Raw genomic sequence first — 25,887 nt, 5'->3', positions numbered from 1 at the left:
TTGATTTCAAGAAATTAAAGCATTAAAAAAAAAAAGACCCAGAACCCAAATATTTGGCAGACAGTGCTTACAGCATATCTGTTGATAAAGGTCAACAGCAGTGTGAAATTCAAGCTACAATACTTCGGTTTTTTCTCTTCAACAAAATGTTGCAGCAACCATTAAATCAACAATTTGATGCTGATTTACTTCAGCAACAATTAATTGTTCCCCAAATTTGAGAGGCAATTCAAGCTAATTATAGAACTGAGTGAAATTTAAACAATTAAGCATTTACAATAAAATTAGCAATATCAGGAACCTAATGCCAACCATCGCAATGGGATGGTCTCGATGGAAAAAAAAATACATGAGCACATGTCATAACATTCAAGGCTACGGGCCAAGTGCTGGTAAATGGGATTAGACTGAAGGTCAGGTGTTTCTCGCGTCTTCATGCTGACTAAATGTGCCGAAGGGCTCTTTTGGGCTGTATGATTCTATGATAATACTCAAAACTCATGTTATTTTGGAAAATCTTGACAGGGAAAACTGATACAGAACCGTAGAACCCCTATGGTGTGGAAGTAGGCCATTTGACCCATTGAGTCCACATGGACTCTGAAGAACATCCCACCCAGACCTGCACCATCCCTCACACTGTATTTTGCACTTAATCTACATATTCCTGGACACAATGGGCAATTTTGTATGGCTAATCCACTTAAACATCTTTGGACTGTGGGTGGAAACCAAAGTATCTGGAGAAAACCCATGCCAACATGGGGAGAATGTGTAAACTACAAACACACAGCTGCCCAAGGATGGGATTGAATCTGGATCGCTAGCATGGTGAGGCTGCAGTGCTAACCAATGAGTCACCATGCCACCTGTATCACCCCAAAATATGTAAATGGTTAATTATGAATCCATTGTTGATTTACATAAAAACCCATCCGGTTCACTAATGTCCTTTAGGGAAGGAAACTGCCATCCTTACCTGTTCTGGCCTACATGGGACTCTAAACCCTTAGCAATGTGGTCGACTCTTAAGGGCCCTCTGGGCAATAAAATCTGGCCTAGTCAATGAGACCCTCTTTCCGCAAATGAATTAAAAAAAAGCTGTTTGTCTATAAAGACAATTAAGGAGTGAAGGATGACACATGAAACAAACAATGGTGAGGGATGGAAGTGTATTGAGGAAAACAGAAGTCTTGACTTTTGTTTTTGAAAGCTTTTTCTTCTCTAGTCATTAGTGAACAGTTACCTTTGTACTCCTGTGCTGCCCTTGATTTGCAAGTCTGAACAGTTTCCTGGCAGCCAGCATGACGCAAAGATGCCAATCCTACTCATTTTACAGCAGCACATTGAAATAGAGAATTACATGTATGCAAACCAAAGGGGAAACATAGATCACAACCAAACTGTGTTTCAATTGCTTTGGACAGAATTAAACAGAATAGCTTATTTAAATTACTACTCGAGCTAAAGAGGACAAGTATTTTTAAAAACCTGGAAATAAAACTAAACTTCCAAACAAGTTTTGATTATTAACAAGTTATAAAAAGAAAGTTTACTGTATTTTAAACACTATGTGAAACTTACATAAATACTGCATCTTTTTCCACAACTAGTACCGGTGAATGAAAAGGAAATCCATATAACTTATGGACAAGGTATTTATACATTAAATCAATATTTTTATTTTCTTTTATTGAAGTATAAATAAGTGCTGCTCCATCTAAAACGTGAGCATTAAGGAAGAAATCAGAACAAATCCAATTAATTGTAGTGATTAGCAATAGGAAAACAGTTTAGTATTACAAAAATAAGTTACACGTAAGTATCAAGTACAACAGGCATACCTAATACAGCACAGCTAAAATCAGAGCAGGGTCATGGAGCCTTCCAGTAGCTGGAATCATATCTGACACAAAGGAAGACAGTTGTGACTCTGGAACATAATTACTGCAGTCCTAACATATAGATAGGAGTTCCTCAGCTAATTGCCAATAATTCAAAAGTTCAGAACCTCTCATAATCCAGATGAACTAGATAAAGCCAGTGTACAGTAGATCTGTGCAATAATCAAACTTAATCTAACAAGTAGCAGGAAGTAGTCCCTGCAAGAACTCAGCAAGTATACTTCCACAAGTCGCCCCTCCCCTTGATCTCCATGACCATGGACATGGATAGTAAAGTTTTATGCTACCACAATCATGTCATGTACCAGTGTAACTTGGGCATTCCCTCAATGTTGCCACAATACCAATGTGTAATTCGCTATCTAATCCAGACAATGGTACCAACATCCCAAGCAGGTGACCCAACAGCAAACACACCTTGCTTCCCTCATCTGCTGAAATCAAATCAAATTAGATACATTTAGACAACTCCATAAATGACAAATAACATTTTTAAAATTTTTATTGAAAAATAGATTTTGTAATATTACAATAGAAAACAATACCATTCAAAACAATACAAAGAAAGAACACCAATAAAATGTGAAAACCCAAACTACCCTCATGTACAAATATATATATATGTATAAAAATATAGATTAAAAAACCAACTAACTACTTAACTAAATAAATAACTAACAATAAACTAATAATTAATAGAGCTCAGCCAAACAAAACACTAATTCTCTCATATCGAGGGCATTAATTTTCACATATTCATACATTCGCAATTCCCCCTCTCTGGATATTGGATGTGTAAAGCACAATTGTATGGTTATATAAAAGCCCTTATTAGTGTGGTGGACAAATCTGTGTCCAGATATTCCAAAAAGGATCGTTACATTTTATAGAAATTCTCAGCTTTGTGGCTTCCCATACTTGAGAGAAAATCCAAGGGGATATGCTCCATAACAATCTTCAACCAACTTGACAGGCCTGGGGGATTTTCAGATACCCAATCTAACAAGATATTCTTTCTTGCGCAGAAAGTGAGGATGTTAAAAACTTTTTTCTTATGCGCATCTACAGGGAACATACAGGGCAGGTCGAGAACAAATCGGGTCCATCTCCATCCTTACACCCAAAATCCACTCTGTTGCACTCGCCACAGTGGTCCTGTATATTTAAAGCCTACCACAGGACCAGAGATAATGGGTAAGAGTGCCCGTACCAAACTTACACTTGGGACACGTTGAAGATATCCCAGTTTAAATTTTGACAAACGATCCGGACCCGGTGGAGAATTTTCAACTGTAAAGCATGGGTCCTATTGCCAATTGATGTCTTTCTTGCATTCTCCCAAATATCCTCCCATGCCTCTGAGGAGACTTCAACACCCAGTTCTCTCTCCCACACCCTGCAGATTTGATTGAACTCATCTGCGGAGCCGACCCATAAATTATGATATCAAGTGCTGACAGAAAGTGTACTCTTAGCACAGAGCACCCTCCTATGTTGGATTTGTAGGGATCAGTCAAAAGTGTAGATTTTTGAATAAAATCCCTTACTTGGAAGAAAAAATGAACGAGGTTCCTGCTACATAGCTCATATTTCTGTGCTAACTGATAAAAGGACATCATTGTGCCTCTCCATCAAATAAATCGCCCATGCAAAACACACCCCTAACTGCCATTGTTTAAATACTGAATCAATCATTCCTAGTTGAAAACCCAGCATACCCACTATCGAGGATCTAAAGTACAGCCTAAATTCAAATTTTAGATCCTCACTATAGGTGTAAGAGAAGATGTTTTGCCAATATTACCTTCCTTCTGCCGAACTGCCCTCCCTGCTTTAACAGTATCGATAACTATTAGGTTATGGCAATATTCCTTAACTGTCTTCATTTTGTCCAAAAGCAGCAATCTAGTAAGGGCACACTTTGCCAGAGAGGTTTTGATATCTAACCATATTGAAAGAGGGTGCCCACAAGCCCAATCACTCATGTAAGATAAAAGCGAACTTAGTTGATCGTCTTTAATGTCCAGGAGATCCACTCCCCCAAAGTCTGTGAGGCAATTGCAGTTTAGCTAACCTAATAAGGGGCTGCTGACGATGCCAAACAAAATAACTGAACCAGCTGTTTAGTCCCCTGAATGTTTGCCTTTTGAAAATCAGGGGGAGCATCCGTGTGCTATCCAACCTAACCAAGAGACCGGAAGCACCTGCCATCTTTTAAGGTCTTGTTTGATTTTGTCGAATAATTGAATAAAATTGGCTTTCAACAATCGATCAAGAACTGGAGTGATGAATATGCCCACATACATAAAACTCCCGTGACTACTTAAATGGGAATCGATATTTGCCCTCAAAACCTAGCACTTTTGTAAGACCACCCATAGACACAGCCTCTGATTTTGCAAAATTAATCTTACAGCCCAAAAAGGTGCCAAACAAGCTGATGCACTGTATCAGGTGAGGCACCGAAACTGCTGGATTTGACAAAACAAAAAGGACATCGTACGCGTACAATGAAGTCTTATGTAATTTTGACCTCACTTGTGGAACCAATATATTAAGATGCCTATGAAGTGCCTCTGCCAATGGTTCATTGACCAATGTAAACAGCAGTGGTCAAAGGGGCAGCACTGCCGCCTACCCCTAAAAATGTCAAAATTGCTTGATCACACCCCACTGGTGTTGACAGCAGTGAGGGGGTCACTGTACAGAACCTTTACCCATCTTAAAAAGGCTTCACCCAAACCAAACCACTCCAGAGTATAAAAAAGGTATGGCCACTCAACTCGATCAAATGCCTTCTCTGCATCTACAGGAATCACCAATCCCTGAACTGACTGTTGTTGACATGTTTGAATTACATTAAGCAGCCTCCTAATATCATCAGAGGATCTGCAGCCCTTTAAGCAGCCCGTCTGGTCCTCTTTACCTATCGAAGGTAACAGTCTCCAGCCTTAACGTAAGAGTCTTAGAGAGGATTTTAAAGTCCACATTTAAGAGTGAAACGGGCCTGTTAGAAGCACAGTCCTCTGGGACCTTCCCTTTTTAAGAATAAGCGAAATATTGGCCTCTCAGAGATGGCAGGAGACTATTATGACTGCATGAGTCATTGAACACGTTGAGCATCGGGCTTGACAGTATGTTTATTAATTCCTTATAGAACTCGCTGTGAAGTCCGTCGGGACCGGGTGCCTTTCCAACCTGAAGCTGCTTCACAGACTCCTGCACCTCTTGCTCTGATAAGGGGGCATTGAGAAAAGACTCATTCGGGGGTCACATCCAGGAGCTCCAGATCCTTGAAAAAGGACTCCACCTTGACCCGATCTTCCTCATAACCCTCAGATTGGTATAACTTAGAGTAAAATCTCTGGAATGTCACATTAATCTGTTTCAAATCACACGTTAGGTTCCCAGACCCTTCCCTAATTGACGTAATTGCTTGAGAGGCACTCTTTTTTCCTGTTGAGATATGCTAGGTACTTGCCCAGTTTGTCACCATGCTGACATAATAAATATATGCTCACATAAAAATAATCTCCTTTGTGGTTGTCTGCGTGAGCACGGAATTCAATGCAGACCACAGCGCCATAATCCTCTGTAGCTGGACCAACAAGAGCCTGTCAAAGGAAGCCTTTTCAGCTGCCTTCAACCGTGCTTCGAGGAGATGTTGCTGCTTGCCCATCTGCCGCTTCCGACTGGCAGAGTAGGAATGCCCTAAACTACTGGGAGAACTACTCCACAAACCTATTATCCTTGAGGACAAAGGGACCCATTCGCCAGTGCCTTGGGCCCACTATAGCGTCCTTAATCTTAACCAACAGGTACACTGGAGCATGATCGGAGATGGTAACATTACCAATCATACAAGATGCCACCAAGTCTAGGGTTACCACTGGGGTCAGAAAAAATCAAAAATCAATCCTGGCGTGACATCTGTGTGGATTGAAAAAAAATCGTTAAATCCCTGCCTGTAGGGTGGAGACGCCTCCAGACACCCACCAACCCTAACTCCACACACAATCCACTAATTGTTTAGTTTGTGCAGACTAAATTGGGGGGCCTTTGGGCAACTGCCTACTGTGGGATCCATGAGACAGTTAAAATCTCCCCCTACAATAATATACTGGGACTCAAGACTGATCAATTTGGAGAACGCATCTACCAAACATTTGAGGGGATGGGCCGGAGGGAAATAAACATTTAAAACACCATATTCTTTCCTGCTTATCAGGGCTTTGCGCATTACAAACCTGTCTTTAACACACTCCAGTAACTTAAAGGGGAGATTCCTCCTAACCAATATAGCCACTCCCTTACTTCTGGTATTAAAAGATGAAAAGTAAACCCGATCAAAGCCTTTCTGCTATAATTTCAAATGCTCCCTATCATTCAGGTGTGTCTCCTATAATAAAGCAATATCCACTTTTTCCTTTCTAAGACTCGAAAGTACCTTCTTCCTCTTAGTTGGTGAGTGACTTCCCTTGTTGTTCCAGGTACACCATTTAATCAAGTCATTAGCCATAACTTTCTGCAGTAACATTTAGATTCCAGAGGGGAGGAATTCTGATGACAAATCGCCTAGCCTTCGTGTTGCAGGATCCATCGAACATAAAAACTACATAAACTAAACCCACCACAGTTAACAAACCTAAAAAACAATCAAACAAGCCAACAAAGAAAGTGCCAATGGCGCTGAACAGGGGAACTCACCCCCTGCCCAAAGAGGCAACTACACATCCCAGAATCCCACTCCCATACCGCTGCCAATACTGCAGCCAGGGCATATAAATACCTGAGCCGTAAGATCTAGCCATCCCAACCATTTTCACTCCTCTTAGCTAGAGTCACACCGCAAATACAAGCAGAAAAGAAAGAAAATACACAATGAAATAACAATGTGAACAAAAAAAAATGGATAACTACCCCTCACATCTGTTGGCATAACTTAACTGGGAAATTGAAAGTGCACACCCCAACATCCCCTGAACATTGGTTTAAACCAGATTATTACCAATAATAAAAAAGGAAAAGAAAGTCCCAACTGGACTCCCTCTTCTTTTTAAAGAAAAGAGGGACTCACCCAAACAACACTACCATTTGTACTAAATAAATTGTCCAGATTAAGTTACTTTGGCCACAAAGCCTTCTCCAACGTGTCAAAGAGATGTACAGATCCATCTAATGTCTCCAAAGCACTACTGGATACCTCAGAGTACTGGATCCTGAGCTCCCTCAGTCTTCTCTTGACACCATTATAGGATTTTCTTTTCTGGACTACCGCTGCTGAGAAGTCCTGGAAGAACATGATCTTAAAGCCCTCGTCGGCTTTCAGATTCTTCCCCTGGATTCTAGAAGCTTCCACGAAGCTCTCCTTATCTCTATAATGATGAAACTGCATCAAGACAGGACGAGGATGTTGGTTCAGACCTGACCTTTGTGCTGTGACCTAGTGATCCCTCTCAATCTTCAAGCCTCTCATTCCAGCCTCCAAGTTAAGGAAGTTCGGCAACCAGTCCTCAAGAAATTCCATCAGCCACTCACCTTCCTTCGCTCCGGCAGACCAACGATCCAAGTATTTTTTCTCCTGCCCCTGTTCTTGAAGTCATCAACTTGGTCAAGCAAATTTCGGACCTGCACCTCCAGGGGCTTGGAATCTATCCTTGGATCCGGTATCAGCTTCCACCATTATGACTCTGTATTCTACCTCATCCGTCCTTTTCTCCAGGTCTCCCAGCTGCTGTTCATACTTCTGCAGCATGAGAGAGATCGGGGCCAGCTTCTCCTCTATCTGCTTGCTCAACATCTCGCGAGAGTTTCCGAGCTCCTTTACCAGGACATGGTAAGAGATCAAGTCTGAGGATCCTGCAGACTGGGCTGTAGGCCTGGCCTTGGACATACCTGGCATCCCTGGATGGTGAAAACCAAGAAAAGTTGCTGACAGTTTTCTGGGAATCCACAACCTTCCCAGAGTCCCAGGATTTTGCAGTGGTCTGGGTAGGACAGGCTGGGACTTTGTCCTGCTTGCAATGTGGTGTGGAGCTCTGCAACACGATCTTCCTAGATTGCTGCCATCTTGGATTTTCCCATCAAATAAATTTTAATGTTTTGATGCCTGAGAACATTCAGTTTTCTTTAAAAATGGAGAATGATCAAATGTGACGATAATTTGTTAATTTCTATCATAGTTTACAAAGAAGAAAAGTCCACCTCTGTCTGCATAGTGTGTATACAGTTGACTCAGAAGATAATTTCATCCAGGTACTTTATTTCAGTGGAACTGAGAAATAAGAAAGGGATGATCACCTTATTGGGACTGTACTACAGACAACCCACAATAGTCATTAGGAAAGTGAGAAATAAATTTGTATGGAGATCTCAGTTATCTGTAAGAACACAGAGGAACCTCGATTATCCAAATGACACAGGCAGGGAGTATTTTGTTCAGATAATCAAATTCTGGATAACACAGTTTAACCAAGCATCGGGACCTTGCAATCTTGTTTGGATAATCTGAAATTCAGATTACCGAGGTCCCTCTGCAACAAGGTGGTCATGGTAGGAGATTGTAACTTTCCAACATAGACTGGGACTGCCACAAGATTAGTGACTTGGATGGAGAGGAATTTGTTAAGTGCGAACAAAAAAATTTTCGGATTCAGTATGTTGATGTACCTACTACAGAGGGTGCAACACCTAACCTACTCTTGGAAAATAAGGCAGGGCCAGGTGACTGAGATGTCAGTGGGGGAGAACTTTAGGGCCAGTGACCATAATTCTGTTAGTTTTAAAATACTGATAGAAAAGGATAGACCAGATCTAAAAGTTAAAGGTCTAAACTGGAGGAAGGCCAATTTTGACATATTAGGCAAGAACTTTCTAAAGTTGGAGTGGATGTAAACAGGTAATGGGACGGCTGGAAAATGGGAAGCCTTCAAAAACGAGATAACACAAGTCCAGAGACAGTATGTTCCTGTTGGACTGAAAGGCAAGGCTGGCAGGTGTAGGGAAATCTGGATGACTAGAGAAATCAAGGTTTTGGTCAAGAATAAGGAATCAAGCTTATGGCTGGTATAGACAGGAGAGATCGGGCAATTCCCAAGAAGAGTATAAACGTAGCAGGAGTATACTTAAGAGGGAAATCAGGAGGGCAAAAAGGGAACATCAGACAGCTTTGGCAAATAGGGTTAAGGAGAATCTAAAGGGATTCTAAAAATTCATCAAGGTTAAAAGGTTAAGGAGGGAGAGAACAGGGTGCTGTAAAGATAAGCAAGGCCTCCTATGCATGAAACCACAGATGGGGAAGACACTAAGTGAGTACTTTGTAACAGTGCTTACTGTGGAGAAGGGAGAGAGAATGTGGGGAAATAAATAGCAACATCTTGAAAAATATACACATTACAGAGATGGTGGAGCTGAAAACATCTTTAAATGCTTAAAGATGGATAACTCCCTGGGACCTGATCAGTATCCTAGAACGCTGTGCGAAGCTAGGCAAGTGACCGATGGACTCCTTGCTGAGATATTTGTATCATCGATAGCCACGAGTGAGATGCCAGAAGACTGGAGGTTGGCTAACATGGTGCTACTATTTAAGAAAGTGGTAAGGAAAACCTAGGGAACTATAGACTGGTGAGCCTGACATCGGTGGTGGGCAAGTTGTTGGACAGAATCCTGAGGGACAGAATTGTCATGTATTTGGAAAGGCAAGGACTGATTAGGGATAGTCAACATGGCTTTTTGCATGCAAAATACTGTCTCATAAACATGATTGAGTTTTTTGAAGTAACAAAGAGGATTGATGAGGGCAGTGCTGAACATGATCTATATGGACTTCAGTGTGGGATTCCACAGGGTACCTCATGGTAGACCAGTTAGCAAGGTTACATTACATGAAATCAGGGAGAACCAGCAATTTGGATACAGAACTGGCTCAAAAGTAGAAGTCAGAGGGTGGTGGTGGAGGGTTGCTTTTCAAATGGGAGGGCTGTGACCAGTGGTGTGCCACAACAATCAATGCCGGGTCCACTAATTTTTGTCATTTATATAAATTATTTGGATATGAACATAGGAGGTATGATTAGTAAGTTTTCAGACAACACCAAAGTTGGACATATAGTGGACAGCCAAGAGTGTTACCTCAGAGTACAATGGGACCTTGATCAGATGGGCTAATGGGCCGAGGAGTTGCAGATGGAGTTCAATTCAGATAAATGTCAGGACCGCATTTTGGAAAGGCAAATTAGAGCAGACTTATACATTCAACGGTAAGGTCCTGAAGTGTTGCTGAACAATGAGACCTTGCAATGCAGGTTGATAGTTCCTTGAAAGTGGAGCCACAGATAGATATGATAGTGAAGGTGGTGTTTAGTATGCTTTCCTTTATTGGTCAGTGCATTTAGAATAGGAGTTGGAAGGTCATGTTGCAGCTGTACAGGATATTGGTTGGGCCACTTTTAAAATACTGTGTACAGTTCTGGTCTCCCTGCTATAGGATGAATGTTGTGAAACTTGAAAGGGTTCAGAAAAGACTTACAATGATGTTGCCAGGGTTGGAGGGTTTGAGCTATAGGGAGAGGCTGAATAGATGCTATTTTCCCTGGAGTGTCAGAGGCAGAGGGGTGATCTTATAGAGATTTATAAAATCACAAGGGGCATGGATAGGGTAAATTGACAAGGTCTTCTCCCTGGTGGTCCAAAAATAGAGAGCATAGGTTGAAGTTAAAAGGGGAAAAGATTTAAAAGGGATGCAAGGGGCAACTTTGTCATGCAGAAAGTGGTGCATTTATGGAATGAGCTGCCAGAGGAAGTGGTGGAGGCTGGTACATTTAAAAGGCATCTAGTTGGGTATATGCATAAGAAGAGTTTAAGACAGATATGGTCCAAATGCTGACAAATGGGACTAGATTAATTTCGGATATCTGGTCAGCATTGACGAGTTGGACCGAAGGTTCTGTTTCCATTCTGTATATCTCTGACTCTAACAACATGTTCAAATAGGAAGCAGTTTTCCAAAATTCTTCACAATGCAAATTTTTGAATAAAAATGAGCAAAATGTTTTCCCTGTAAAGATTACAAAATACTTGTGGGAATACCTCTTCACCTTTATAGTACCAGGTTAAGAGTTTAAAGGATACACTGTAGGCAGAACCTACGGATGTGTGATTGAATGAAGTCGAAGTGTTCATCTCTGTAGTCGTGTTCCTTTTCTAGTTGGTGAATTGCATCACACTGCAGAAAAACACAGAATAACACACTAAGCAACTGTAGTAGCTTTCTCCCCCCTTTTTTACTGGCAATTATTTGGAAAGAGATAAAAAATCCAACTACTTAGCTAGCTGCTAAAAAGTTAAAAATAAAAACACAAATCAAAAGGACTTCAGACTAGGGGGTACACCATTGGGTAAGATCATGAGTGATTTAAATGTATTCACAACTCTGCCCTGTGTACCTGCTTAACCCTCAATTCTATTGTCCATCAAATATCAGTCCAACTCAGCCTTGAATAAATTCAGTGACCTAACCTCCATTGTTTTCTGGTCACGAGATTTCCACAAATTATCATGATTTCCACAAACAGTCCATTTGACCCATCAAGCCAGCACTGATCCTCCAAACAGCATCCCATCCAGACCCACCCTGCCATCCTATCCCTGTATGTCCCATGATTAATCCACCTACCCTGCACATCCCTGGACACTATGGGTAATTTAGCATGGCCAATCCATACAATCTGCACATTTTGGACTGTGGAAGGAAACAAGAGCACATGGAGAAAAACCACACGACACGGAGAAGGTGCAAACTCCACACAGACAGTCACCCAATGCTGGAATGGAATCCAGGTCCCTGGTGCTGTGAGGCTGCAGTGCTAACCAGAGTCACCATGCTGCCACCACAGAGAGAAAAAAATACCACCGCCATCTTAAGAGGAAGATTTCTGATTTTGAACTATTTCCCACAGTTGTTCTCTTGAAAAATGCACTTGGTTAAAATTATTTTAATCATATTTGCAGGGTAATCATTAGGCTTAAAAAAAAACTTAGGATCATGCATTGGGAGCAGTTTTAAATTGGCTTAGCAAAGAATGCTAAGGATTTCTTTTTCCCTTGTAAACTTTCAGAAGGCTATCCAAACATCAAGTACATTTAGTGTCAATGGCCCTAGTACCTTACACTTTAATATATATAGAGTAATAATATATAGAGAGTTTGAAAGAACTGAAAATATTTGAAGCCAGCATCTGGTTTTGCTTAATTCAAATACTTCACTTTTTGGGTCCACAGCACTATGAAAAGCATCATAGACATCATTCAAAATCTATGTTCTGTTGTAGGACAACCATTTACTAAATTGGAGATTTATCCAGAGAATTATAAAATAAACCTTAAATTGAGAAATTGCTAAATACATTAGAAAGTGTACAAATCAAACTAATTTTTCAACTGAATTCTAAATTTTTGCAAGCAACTATCTGAATTAACACTTTAGAGACCAACAGCCATTCTTATTATACAAATGTTTAACCTCAGGTCACTTGATTGTCTTTTGTTTCTTTATTTAAAACAATCAAGCAGATCATTGATATATACCAAATTTTAACTTATTTCATATACAAACCTTTGTGCAAACTACTAGGATTGGAATCCCAAGATTATGTGTAAGTGTATTGGCACCTAGAGGTAAGACCACACTTTCTTCATCTGTTTCTTGCAACACAGTATTTCTTCGCTGTGGAGAAGCTGGCATTTCCCTATCTGGTTCTTCATATTCTTGAAACTCCTTTACCACTGTAAATAAAAAAAAAACATAAAAATGCAGTCTACTGGGGATGCATGAATACATTTTCCAATTGTTCAATTTTAATGATATGCACTGCAGTTTCCCACTCACTAGATTTGTGAGCTGAATTGCCATTGTTTTTCTAATTTGATAAATCCTAAGAACAGATATTTTGTAATCTTTGTAAGGTGGTTTCTTTCAAATAAGGGTTAACATTTCACGTATTAATATTTCCAGAGAATGCTGTTACTTAACAAAGGCAAATAATCTTTACATAACTGGAGAGATTTAATGGTCCTTCAACACTTGCTCAGTAAAATATATGTACCAAAAGATATACGCAGTTTTCCCATTTTCCATTAAACGTTTACATCTTGATGTTTACATGCTTTCTCAGGGGGTATTTTAGTGAGATTGAATGCTATAATGCATGGTTCACAATGTTTCTACTGGAGATATTACATAGCTATCCAGTCTTCATTCCTGAATGCAGGTGACAGAAGGATGATTTCCATACATAGGTGACAGGAGAGACGGCATGAAGATGGAGGGGCACAGGCAGATGGACACCATCTTTTGTAAACTTGAAAATAAACCCCTGTATATAACTTTGTAGATCTTGGATACAATGAATCCTAATATAAGACACTATGTTACTTGGAGCTAATGCCAAAAATTTCAGAAGTCTAATCTGCTGCTCGGGGCTATCGACAGCTTGTGATCCTTGGCCTTGATGAACTGCAATACAGAAATCATGTGATGAGTTTGGAGAGAAAAGCTGAACTGTAAATCTTGAAAAAAACTGGACTTCATTTATCACCATTAGCAAAACAGAGACTTTATCTACTTAGTCATGCAACATTGTGTTGCCGTTCAACAACATTGCACAGCTTTCTAAATTATGAGTGCTTTCCAGCTGCGAGACTGAATACCAATTAAGATTATACTGTGCCCTCTCCCATTTTCAGAATTAATTCAGGGCTGTTGTTACCACTTAATAGACAGCTATTGTAGTAGTAATGCATTTTTGACAGGATGTAGCACTGGTGGCAAGACCAAGTTGTTTTATTTCAAGGAACAGAAGTTACACAGTAAAATTTAAACAAAAATCATTTCAGACAACCATCAAATAACATACAATGACTATTTAAAACATTGGAAAGAAAGCAGACACTCATGCTGTATTAAGGTCATGTTTGCCCTCCAACCGACTTTTCTGAACAATCTTGCTAAGATATGATCTTACAAATTCTTATAGCTTGAAATTCAACTTATCCAAATAGTCATTCTTCATACATGATGTATCAAAGCTGAACTTTACTTTAGCTAATATTCACAAATTATTTTCCCACAGGGATCGCAAGAATAAATATACCTGGCCACAGCATCAAGTATTTCAAGAGCTATGAAACACATCGGAGATTCATTTGTTAAATGCAATAAGATCACTTTTTTCTGCTTTTGAAAACCCTTTGATCATGGCAACAAGGGAACCACATCAAATGTCAATGATCACCCAAGAACAGAAAGAATAGCTTTTATACAGTACCTCTTAGGATACCCTAAAGTACTCTACACCCAATAAAGTGGCTTTGCAGTATAGTCACCAATGTGGTATAGAAAACACTATAATATTTGCACATAGCAAGCTGCCACAAACAGCAATATGGTAATGGATCAAATTATCTTGTTTTTGTGATATTGACAGAGGTAGGAGTATTGGCCAGGAAAAGAGAAGTAATTCCCTGCTCCTCTTCATAATAGTGCAGTGGGATCATGCATATCCATGCAAGGGGTCAAATATTTTACGTGATTCCAACAGATTGCCTCAGCCGAGATTTTTGTGCTCAGGGCTATGGAGTTGAACTCCATTAGAAAATTATACTGAAGTGCATTCTCTATGTGATGCATACTTAGTTTTGCAGAGGGCTGAGGGGCTGGGTCATTAAGTATATTCAAGGCTAAGAGAGACAAATTTTTATATCAGTAACAGAACCAAAGATTCTGAGGAAAATGCTGGAAAGTGGAGTTGAGGATTATCAGATCAGCCATGATCTTATTGAATGGTGGACAGAGTCGAATGGTCTACTTCGACTTCTACATTTTATGATCCTGCTATGTCAAAATGAAACTTTATGATTTTGATTTAAAACGTGGATCCAATTTACTCATTCCTTCATTTGAAAAAATACATTTTTCTGGGCAAATACATTTCTTGCAAAAGAGATTTTATTCTGTTGAAAGTGTAATAAAAACATGATTTTAGTGAACATTGCTGAATTCCTAAAGTACCTAGTACAGTACTACTAAAAAATGTCTGACAGATACTGGGAAAGGACAACTAAGATGCTTCAGACAATATGCATTAGAAAAAAAAAATTCTCTTCAACTCAAAAAAAAAATCTGTTAAAGCTTTTCGGCTTGCACTCATTGGGACATTTTATAAGAAAACCAATTCACATGGAAAACCAACATTTATACTGCCCAAGACCAAAGTGCTGACTGGTTGGCAAGTGGACCCTGGTAGAAGCATTACATAGAGTCATAGAGATGTACAGCATGGAAACAGACCCTTCGGTCCAACTTGTCCATGCCGACCAGATATCCCAGCTCAAACTAGTCCCACCTGCCAGCACCTGGCCCATATCCCTCCAAACCCTTCCTATTCATATACCCATCCAGATGCCTTTAAATGTTGCAATTGTACCAGCCTCCACCACTTCCTCTGGCAGCTCATTCCATAAACGTACCATCCTCTGTGTGAGACAGTTGCCCCATAAGTCTCATATCTTTCCCCTCTCACCCTAGACCTATGCCCTCTAGTTCTGGACTCCCCGAACCCAGGGAAAAGACTGTGCCTATTTACCCTATCCATGCCCCATAATTTTGTAAATCTCTAAAAGGTCACCCCTCAGCCTCCGACGCTCCAGGGAGAACAGCCCAGCCTGTTCAGCCTCTCCCTACAGTTCAAATCCTCCAAACCTGGCAACATCCTTGTAAATCTTTTCTGAACCCTTTCAAGTTTCACGACGTCTTTCCGATAGGAAGGAGACCAGAATTGCACACAATATTCCAAGAGTGGCCTAACCAATGTCCTGTACAGCCACAAAATGACCTCCCAACTCCTGTACTCAAGACTCTAACCAATAAAGGAAAGCATACCAAACGCCCTCTTCACTATCCTATCTACTTGCGACTCCGCTTTCAAGGAGCTATGGACCTGCACTCCAAGGTCTCTTTGTTCAGTAACACTCCCTAGGACCTTACCATTAAGCGTCTAAGTCCGGCTAACATTTTCTTTTCCAAAATGCAGCACCTCGCATTTATCTGAATTAAACTCCATCTGTCACTCAACCCATTGGCCCATCTGGTCCAGATCCCGTTGTAATCGGAGGTAACCCTCTTTGCTGTCCACTACACCTCCAATTTTGGTGTCATCTGCAAATTTACTAACCGTACCTGTTATGCTCGCATCCAAATCATTTATGTAAATGACAAATAGTGGTGGACCCAGCACCGATCCTTGTGGCACTCCACTGGTCACAGGCCTCCAGCCTGAAAAACAACGCTCCACCACCACCCTCTGGTCTTCTACTTTTGAGCCAGTTCTGTACCCAATTGGCTAGTTCTCCCTGTATTCCACGAGATTTAACCTTGCTAATCAGTCTCCCATGGGGAACCCTGTCAAACGCCTTACTGAAGTCCATATAGATCACATCTACCGTTCTGCCCTCACCAATCCCCTTTGTTACTTCCTCAAAAACCTCAATCAAGTTTGTGAGACATGACTTCCCACGCACAAAGCCAAGTTGACTATCCCTAATCAGTCCTTGCCTTTCCAAATACATGTACACCCTGTCCCTCAGGATTCCCTCCAACAACTTGCCCACCACCGACATCAGGCTCACTGGTCTATAGTTCCCTGGCTTGTCCGTACCACCCTTCTTAAACAGTGGTACCACGCTAGCTAACCTCCAGTCTTCCGGCACCTCACCTGTGACTATCGATGAGACAAATATCTCAGCAAGAGGCCCAGCAATCACTTCTCTAGCTTCCCACAGAGTTCTCGGGTACACCTGATCAGGTCCTGGGGATTTATCCATCTTTATGTGTTTCAAGACATCCAACACTTCCTCCTCTGTAATATGGAGATTTTGCAAGATGTCACCATCTATTTCCCTACAGTCTATATCTTCCAGATCATTTTTCACAGTAAATACTGATGTAAAATACTCATTTAGGAAATAAATTCACTCAGGTATTAAACAACCTAAAAGATTCAGATTTCTAGCAAAAATAATGATGCAGATTCAGTTCTTTTATCCCAATAACAATAGGAGTAGGCGGCTTTTCAGCCCTCTAGTATGTTCTGCCATTCAACAAGGTCATAGCCCATCTCCACAGTCCTGCAAACCAATAATACCCTTTGAGTGCGGTATTAATCAAGAATCTGTCTCTGCCTTAAAAATATTCAATGATCCTGCCTCCAATGGACTCTGGGTAACAGAATTCTAAATATTCATGATCCTCAGAGAAAAGGCTTCCACTCAGCTACATCTTAAACAGGAGACTTTTACTTATCAAAAGTGTGTCTCCTTGATCAAGTTTCTCCCATAAGACATCTCCTTACATCTTGTCAAGTCTCAATACTTGTGTTTCAATAATATCACTTTCTATTTGCCTAAATTCCAATCTTTCTTCATAAAATCAATCTCCATTAGCTAAAATGGATTACTGCAGACTTGTAGGAATAGTACGTATAACATATGGATACTAATGATTTATTCTTAAAATCTGTTTTGTAGGTCAGAGTTATTACATACTGCCCTACTGATTGCTGTTATGATATCTACAAAGGCTCCTGATGCATAGTGCACAAACACCGAAGGTATTGAGATACTGACATTGCACTATAAACAGGCTGGACTTCAACTCCAGGAAGTCAGAACTTGTGGTTCTTTCCTCAAAATAAATTGCATAACCATGTTGATACCATAAGAAAATTGAAATTTTCTGCTAAACTTATATCAATTTTCCAGAATGAACACCTTGCATCAATACTTAGGACAACAAATTTCTATAACCAAGCAATTTGTCTGAACAGCCCGAGATTACAGGCTGGTGATCACTTTTTGACTTTCTTTGGGCATGGGGAGGAGAACAACTGTGTATATTTTGCCAAACAAATTACATGCATTATTATTATTATTATAGAAAATAACAGTTTTAAGTGAATCTGGTGCATCAAATCAAATGGTAAAACCTCCTAAGCATCTGAAATATTTAAGTAACCAATTTAACACATGCCATAACATTATCTATGTCCATGGTACTTACAGCTCTGCTCCATTTCTCTCATTTCCTCTGGTGGTATTTTTAGTTTGTCAATGTGCTCTTGAACAACATTGGCCCACTTCTGTAATGAATCCATGACCATCCAAGGCCGGGACATATCCACCACTAACATAAGCAAAGTGTCTTTTATGTTATCTGACGTAACTGCGAATTTCAGGAGACCTTTGTGATAAGTGTCACCATCCAAGATCCAAACATTGCATCGAGTGTGGTCTGTTAATAAAAGATCCCATTATAGAAAAATAAAACAACCAATTCATGTACACCACTAACTTTCATCTAAAGTTCCCAGAACAAAGTTGTTAAATATTTAGGACTTTTAGAAGAGCTTTAGATTACTTCAGTAAATTTATCCTGCAATTTACTAACAATTTCCAGATGTGCTTCTCTTTGCACTTGCATTTAACATTCGACGTGCATATATCTTCTAAGCACACCCATCTGACCTGCTTATGACATGCCTAGAGTAGGAATACCAACTCAAATGTCTAGCATGTCAATCTGAGGGGTGCTATTACTCCTTCCAACACCCCCTTATCCATAAGCAGATACTCACTGCATGTGGGGATCCTATGGCAAAGAGAATTGAAAACAGCAGAGCTGATAACACAAAGATCAAAGAATATTAGCTAACTACAACAGCAGATGCGTGAAAAGAACCCAACGACAACATATCATATGATGACAGAGAAACAGGCGTAATGGTTAGTCGTAACCTGAAACTTTTTTCTGTCACCTAGTAGGCGAACTGGAATAATAATCCATAGTGATGGCACCAAGAAATGCCACTGATAAAAAAAATAAGGTCACATTATGTTGCATTATCTTCACATTAACAGTGTGGGAACAGAGTGGGGGAATAATGTTGCCAAAGCACAGCAAGTTTGCAATTTTTGAGAAGATTTATAGCTCAGGTAGAGGTTCAGGTTGTAGGTTCACTCGCAGAGCCGATAGGTTTGTTCTCTGACATTTCATCACTATGCTAGGTACATCATCAGTGAGCCTCCGGTGAAACACTGGTGTTCTGTCCCGCTTGCTATTTATCTGTCTTGGTCTGTTAAGGTGGGCGATATCATTTCCGGTTTTTTTCTCAGAGATTGGTGAATGGGGTCCAAATCGATATCACCCACCTTAACAGACCACGACACACAAATAGAAAGCAGGACAGAACACTGGCGCTTCACCAGAGGCTCACTGATGATGTTACCTCGCATGGTGACGAAATGTTTGAGAACAAACCTACTAGCTCAGTGAGCAAACTGACAACCTGCATAGCATGCTGATAAGGAAGAAAAGGGAGCCAAGGACAGATCCCATGGAGATTCCAGATGTAACATTGTGGGCTAAGAGAAGACCTGCAAAATGCCTTTACATTTGTATAGTTAAAGAGTGGCACCAAGGGAATGTTTTTCCACTGTGCCAGGCAATTAAGATTCAGGGTCAGAGCATGTTGGAGTGCTTGACTGTACCAAAGGCTTCAGGTTTTATCTCTAGTGAATGTCTCCAGATCACAAACTTGCACTAGATTTATTTTTTCTGTATGAAACCTTAATAATTGAGCTTTCAAAAAAAATGCTTGTTCCAATAGTAATGGAAAAACATTTTCCAAAACATCACATGGCACCCACCATCAATGTCTTCATCGTGAACATCAAGATACAAAAACTCTATTCCTCTCCCTTTCTTGTAGTCCTCAACTCCTTGTAATTTTGCAATTAAAGTAGTTTTACCAGATCCATCTTCTCCTGGAAATACAGAGGGATTGGAAAAAAAAGACATGAGCACACAATTTAAATATCTCCTGGAAATGAATCACGCAAAATGTTGTGAAACTTGAAAGGGCTCAGAAAAGATTTACAAGGATGTTGCCAGGGTTGGAGGATTAGAGCTATAGGGAGAGGTTGAACAGGCTGGGGCTGTTTGCCCTGGAGCGTCGGAGGCTGAGAGGTGACCTTAGAGGTTTACAAAATTATGAGGGGCATGGATAGAATAAATAGGCAAAGTCTATTCCCTGGGTTCGAGGAGTCCAGAACTAGAGGGCATAGGTTTAGGGTGAGAGGAGAAACATATAAAAGAGACCTACGGGGCAATTTTTTCATGCAGAGTGTGGTACTTGTATGAAATGAGCTGCCAGAGGAAGTGGTGGAGGTTGGTACAATTGCAACATTTAAGAGGCATTTGGATGGGTACACGATTAGGAAGGGTTTGGAGGGATATGGGCCAGGTGCTGGGAGGTGGGACTAGATTGGGTTGGGATATCTGGTCGGCATGGACGGGTTGGACCAAAGGATCTGTTTCCAAGCTGTACATCTCTGACTCTAAAATCTACCCAAAGATAAAACTATGCCAACAGTGTACGTCTCATACTGGCTGACGTTAATATCAAGGCCCCTCTTTCTCAACCTTGCCCCTTGCTTCAGGTATGTACATCCTCAGAATAAGCCACCAATGGTCATCTCTCTCTAACAAGAGAACAACTCTATGTGACATTTCCTGATCAGCCATTGGCTGTTACCCTTTTTCTACTCACCTATTGCACTCTCGCCTCAAAAGGAAGGATTTTTGGAAAGTTTGATTTTCTTTTGCTCGAGCATTTTTCACAGTTTCGGAAGAAACTTGCATCAAAACCTTCCAGTATTTAATGCCACAGAACTCTGATGTTACAGTCGGGCTAAATCCTTTTCCTATCACCAATACAAGCCTGAGCTTGTACACTCCTAAATAGGTCTTTATCTACAGAATTGTTTTTCCTCAATATTGCTTTCCCTTCTGGTTCCACCTAAGCTGCACTTGAACACTACAGCTTATATTTAAATAAAATCTTTAAGATATTACAACATTGTAAGACAGTTCATAGAAATGTTAAAAGAAAAAATGTAGATATATAATACAATATTACAGTTAACACACAAACAAGGTCATAAATGTACAAGGTTTAGAGTAGATATATGGACAGCAGAGTTTTGGGTGATCTCAGGTGTACAGAGGTTAGGGGAAGCTCAAGGGCTTGGTAAAATAAGTGGGTTTAAGAAAAATATTAATTTAAAAAACCGAAGTGGACATTCAGCAAGATTTAGGAAATACAGGCACAACAACTAACAGCAAAATAATTAAAATCAAGGGTTGCAGAAAAGGCCAGATTGAGAAGGATGAAGTTATCTCCAAGGGCAGCAGGGTGGGAGAAGATTGTAGAGATAGATAGGGAGCAGGGACAAGGAAGGGTTTGTCGATTTTTGTAAATCAAACAGTTCAAACATGTTATTACACACCTCTGGAGTAGGTGGGACTTGAATCCAGGCCTCCTAACTCAAAGGTAGGGAATCTACCACTGTGCCAAAACAGCCTGAGGAGGGATTTGTAGTAGTGATGAAAATTAGAAAATTAAAGCCTTGCTTTACTAGCCGTCAACGTAGGTCAGTGAATAAAAAAAAGGTTATTCATTGAAAGGGATTAGGAGTAAGGACATGGAAGAGTCTGTATGATCTCAAGATTGTGGATATTCAAAGGAGGCTAGCCATGGAGCACTAGAATAGTCAAAGTTAGAAGTAATGAAGTCATGGATGAGGTTATGAGCTGAGCATACGAGCCAAGATAGGGTGAAGTCGAATGACATGATGGAAGTGGAAATAAACGATCAAGTGATGTCAGACACATATTGGAAGCTTATCTCGATCAAACATGACATTAAGATTATGAACAGAATAGATTCATTTCAAACTGTTGTCAGAGAGATGCATAAAGCAAGTGACTAGGAGTGGTGTTTGAAACTTCTCAATTTTGATTGGGGAAATTCTTGCGCTTCCAAAACAGGATGTCAACTAAACATGCTGGTAATTTCATGATGACAAAGAAGTCAAGAGAAGTAAATAACTTCCTCCAAATCCTATACATTATGGTCCGAAGCCCTGTTTTGTTTTAAAATGGCACCTCAAGCTCACATTCAAGTGTTTTTATTTAAATTTTTATTGTGAGGGCTTATATGTCTACTATCTTTTCAGGCAGCAAGTTTCAGAACCATACCATTTGGGTGGAAAGAAAATTCTCAGCAACTAATTGTTCAAGCAACTAAATTAAAATTATGCCCTGGTTACTGTAGATAGGGGTGGGGGGATCCAGAACAGGAGGGCACAGATTTAGCATGAGAGGGGAAAGATTTAATAGGGACGTAAGGGGCAACTTTTTCACGCAGAGGATGGTGCATGTGTGTGAAATGAGCTGCCAGAGGAAGTGGTGGAGGCTGGTACCATTACACTATTTACAGAGGAACCTCGGTTACTCAAATATCAATTATCCAAATATTGGATTATCCGAAGGAGATCTCGAGGTCCTGATAGAAACATTACATCAAAGATGTGTTTTCAACACTGATCGTGTCTTTTGTTTACAGTGATTAAAGGTGAACTTGGATTACTGAAATGCTAGGAGAAAGTGAGGACTGCAGATGTTGGAGACCAGAGTTGAAAAATGTGGTGCTGGAAAAACACAGCTGGCCAGGCAGCATCTGAGGAGCAGGAGAATCGACGTTTCCGTCATAAGCCCTTCTTCAGGGCTGAAATTCTTCATACTGAAATGTTGCCGAGAACAGTCCTGGACATTGACGGGAGCCCAGGCACTGCCTACAAATGACTGACATCCGGCCCTCTGACTCGTCCCTCCACGCTTTTCCTGGAGTTCTACACAGGTGTGTACCCTAAAGCCCTCTTCCCCAGATAATCTCTCCAACATTGTTCTGTACGGGCAAAGGAGGAACCTGTCAAAAGGTTGGAACAAAAAGTTGTACGTGCGCGTGCACCTGTGAGCGTGCTATTTGGAGACTTCCCCCCCCCCCCCCCACAAAAAGGCAGCAGAAGCAGGCTTGTTGTTGGTGTCCAGTCCAGCTGCCCTGGAGAAGGGGCGAGGGCAGACAGGGGACGGTGTTGGACAGGGTTGGGGTATGGATGGGGGGCAGTGTTGGATGGAATTGGGGGCGGGCATTGGGCAGTGTTGGACAGGGTTGGGGTGGGCGGGGGAGGTGGACGGGTAGCGGCGTTGGATGGGGTTGAGGGGAGGACGTGCAGTGTTGAATGGGGGCCAGGGGCTCGTGCATGGTGTGCGGCTACCTAGTCTCCTGAATGGGGAGTGGACTTAACAGAAAACTCCGAGCACTGAATCAATTAACCGAATAATCAGTTTCCAAATGAAATAGTGCCCGCCCATCTCATTTGAATAATCAAAATTCCTCTGTAAAAGACAAGTGGATTGGTATATGAATAGGAAGGGTTTAGAGGGATTGGGCCAACTGCTGACAAACAGGACTAGATTAGTATGATTTTATAAACCTCGAAGGTCACTCCTCAGCCTCAGACACTCCAGGGAAAACAGCCCCAGCCTATTCAGCCTCTCTCTATTACTCAAACCCTCCAACCCTGGCAACATCCTTATAAATCCTTTCAAGTTTCAAAACATCCTTCCTCTAACAGAAAGACCAGAATTGCTCACAATATTCCAAAAGTGGCCCATCCAATGTCCTGTACAGCCGAAACTTGACCTCCCAATTCCTATATTCAATGCTCTGACCAACAAAGGAAAGTATACTAAATATCTTCTTCACTATCCTATCAACCTGTGACTCCACTTTCAAGGAACTATGAACCTGCACTGCAAGGTATTTTTACAGCAACAATCCCCAGGATCTTACCATTAAGTGTATTAATCCTGCCCTGTATTTGTCTTTCCAAAATACAATAGCTCACTTTTATCTAGATTAAACTCTATCTGCCACTCCTTGGCACACTGATCCTTCTAATAACATCACACAACACCTCCAATTCTGGTGTCACCTGCAAACTTCCATTCCTGGAAACACCCTCAAATGACTTTTACACCCTAAATTGATCACACCGTATCGGCAATTCAGTGAACAAGGCTGTAAATAGTACTATAGCCGAAGCCTAGTATTTTACAGAGTTCCAGCATAACCTCTGTTATACTATGCGAGATGTTTAAACCTACTTAAATTGGTGTCCTAAAACCCAATTCACACTGATCCATCTTTTACAAAGCAATTTCTACTAACTTAAAGTTATGTCTAATACATTTTAAGAATTCAGCACCCTCTATCGTTTACACAAAACTTATTCCAGTTAAACATGGTAGTTTTCCTACTAAATGTTATTACAAAGGCAAACTGAAATAGCAAAAGCTGTTCATACATTACAGAGATTAACCCAGGGTTTTCAGTTGTGAAAGGTTTTGATATGAGTAAATAAAAGGGATAAAAATCAAATAACAGGTGGGGAGAAATTATAACATTGAGAGCTGGGGAAAAGATAGAAATAAGACTAACTGGTAGCCTTTGAAAAAGAGTAGACAAAGACTCAATTGGGCTCCTGTGGCATACAGTACTGTTTCATGCTTTTCAGTTCAAGAATTTCCAATGTTAATGATGTAATGCCATGTAAAATTACTTGAGTAGGGATTATATTTTGTTTGTTCCCCATTTTGAATAATAGCATTTCAGTTTCTTCTTTCTTCCACGCTAAACTGCTGAGACTAAACGCAAAGACCAGTCATGAGTCGGTCGAAAAAAACTAATTCCAAATATCCTTGCCTGAGGATTCCAGTTCAAACAGTAACAGCCATTGACTTTAAAAAAAAATCACAAGACAGGCAGCAGTTACCAAAAATGAAAACACAAATATTACGTTTTATTCTACAAACCCTTTTATGCAGCAATCGAATCAATGAAGCAAACCCCCCTGAGTTAATGAAAGCTGAAAAGAGAAGTGGAAGATGCCTGGGGCCGGCCCTGTGCCCACCACCTTGGTCTCCCATGGCAACGCCAGGCCCGGAGACGGCGGGATGATAACGAGCTCGGCTGACCCGGGGGGGGGTGGTAACGGCCACCAGGGCAAAGGGCAGCTGGACCGCCCGCCCGGGGAAACCAGCAACAGCGGGCAAGGCGCTAAGGCTTTTGTTGTGGAGAAGAATAACGGCGGCCATTCCGGAACGGGCGGAGAGAAAGGCGACAGGTTCAGGGTTTCTCCCCGGGATCCAGGGGGGCGGGGGCATGGCCGAAACACGGGGCTGAGGGAAGCAGACTCAGAGGCGATGGCTGAGTTCCCCCCCCACCCCACCGGCCCAGAGGGGAACACAAAGGGGCCCGTGTTGACTTACCCGTCACCAGCACGGCTTTCCCGGACGGCAGCTTGGAGCGGGAGCGGGTGGACACCTCACTCAGGATGGATGACCTGTAAGAGGAGAGACAGTCAGTCAGTCAGTCCAGGCGGCCGGCCCGGGGGAGTGGGCGCGCACACACAGGGAGGCGCGACTCCGAGGGGACAAGGCCCTGCCAGCACCGGTCCTTACCACAGATTGTTCTCCTCTTCGTCCTCCTCTCCGGCCGCCTGGCGCCGCTCAGCCTCCCTGCCGCCCGGACACTTACTCTGCGCCAAGGCCGGTAAGTGAGTGGCCCGTCTCCGGGTCTTGCTGGCCTCAATAGGCGCCATTTGCACACAATCTCTCACACACACAGAAAGGGAGAGGAGGAGAAGGAGGCAACCGCGACAGGGCGGGGTGGAGCCGGAGGAGGAGGCGGTGACAGGGCGGGGTGGAGCGGCGACTTGTGAAGACAGGGGAGGGGTGAGTGTCTCAACATTAGGATAAGGGGAGAGGACAGAGAGCGAGTGGTCTGGTATAGGGAAGGTAAAAACAATGACTGCAGATGCTGGAAACCAGATTCTGGATCAATGGTGCTGGAAGAGCACAGCAGTTCAGGCAGCATCGAGGAGCTTCAGCAAAATAGGGAAGGTGTTTGGTTAAAGAGGGGGAAAACAGTCTCAGTTTCTGATAAAGAGATTAACACTAGGTCAG

The 25,887-nt window shown here is 41.5% G+C and overlaps 1 protein-coding gene across 1 annotated transcript in view; it reads right to left on the bottom strand.

The window, feature by feature from the left end:
- The window catches only part of LOC122549956 (cytoplasmic dynein 1 light intermediate chain 1-like), a 52,217-nt gene extending 26,633 nt beyond the window's left edge, over window positions 1-25,584 (bottom strand). Inside the window, exons 1-7 of the mRNA XM_043690239.2 lie at window positions 25,384-25,584; window positions 25,192-25,265; window positions 19,665-19,781; window positions 18,019-18,249; window positions 12,520-12,689; window positions 11,037-11,130; window positions 1,585-1,720 (exon numbers count right to left, since the gene is read on the bottom strand). Coding sequence (XP_043546174.1) covers window positions 1,585-1,720; window positions 11,037-11,130; window positions 12,520-12,689; window positions 18,019-18,249; window positions 19,665-19,781; window positions 25,192-25,265; window positions 25,384-25,523 — 962 coding nt within the window. The 5' untranslated portion in view covers window positions 25,524-25,584. The remainder of the gene's footprint in view (window positions 1-1,584; window positions 1,721-11,036; window positions 11,131-12,519; window positions 12,690-18,018; window positions 18,250-19,664; window positions 19,782-25,191; window positions 25,266-25,383) is intronic.
- Between the last annotated feature and the right edge of the window lie 303 nt (window positions 25,585-25,887).

Source organism: Chiloscyllium plagiosum, unplaced genomic scaffold (assembly GCF_037043375.1).
Source record: "Chiloscyllium plagiosum isolate Xiang-an unplaced genomic scaffold, Cpla_swu_hap1 HiC_scaffold_5, whole genome shotgun sequence".
NCBI lineage: Eukaryota > Metazoa > Chordata > Chondrichthyes > Orectolobiformes > Hemiscylliidae > Chiloscyllium > Chiloscyllium plagiosum.
The sequence above is the reverse complement of the archived record's forward strand: the minus strand, read 5'-3'. Positions and strand labels throughout refer to the sequence as shown.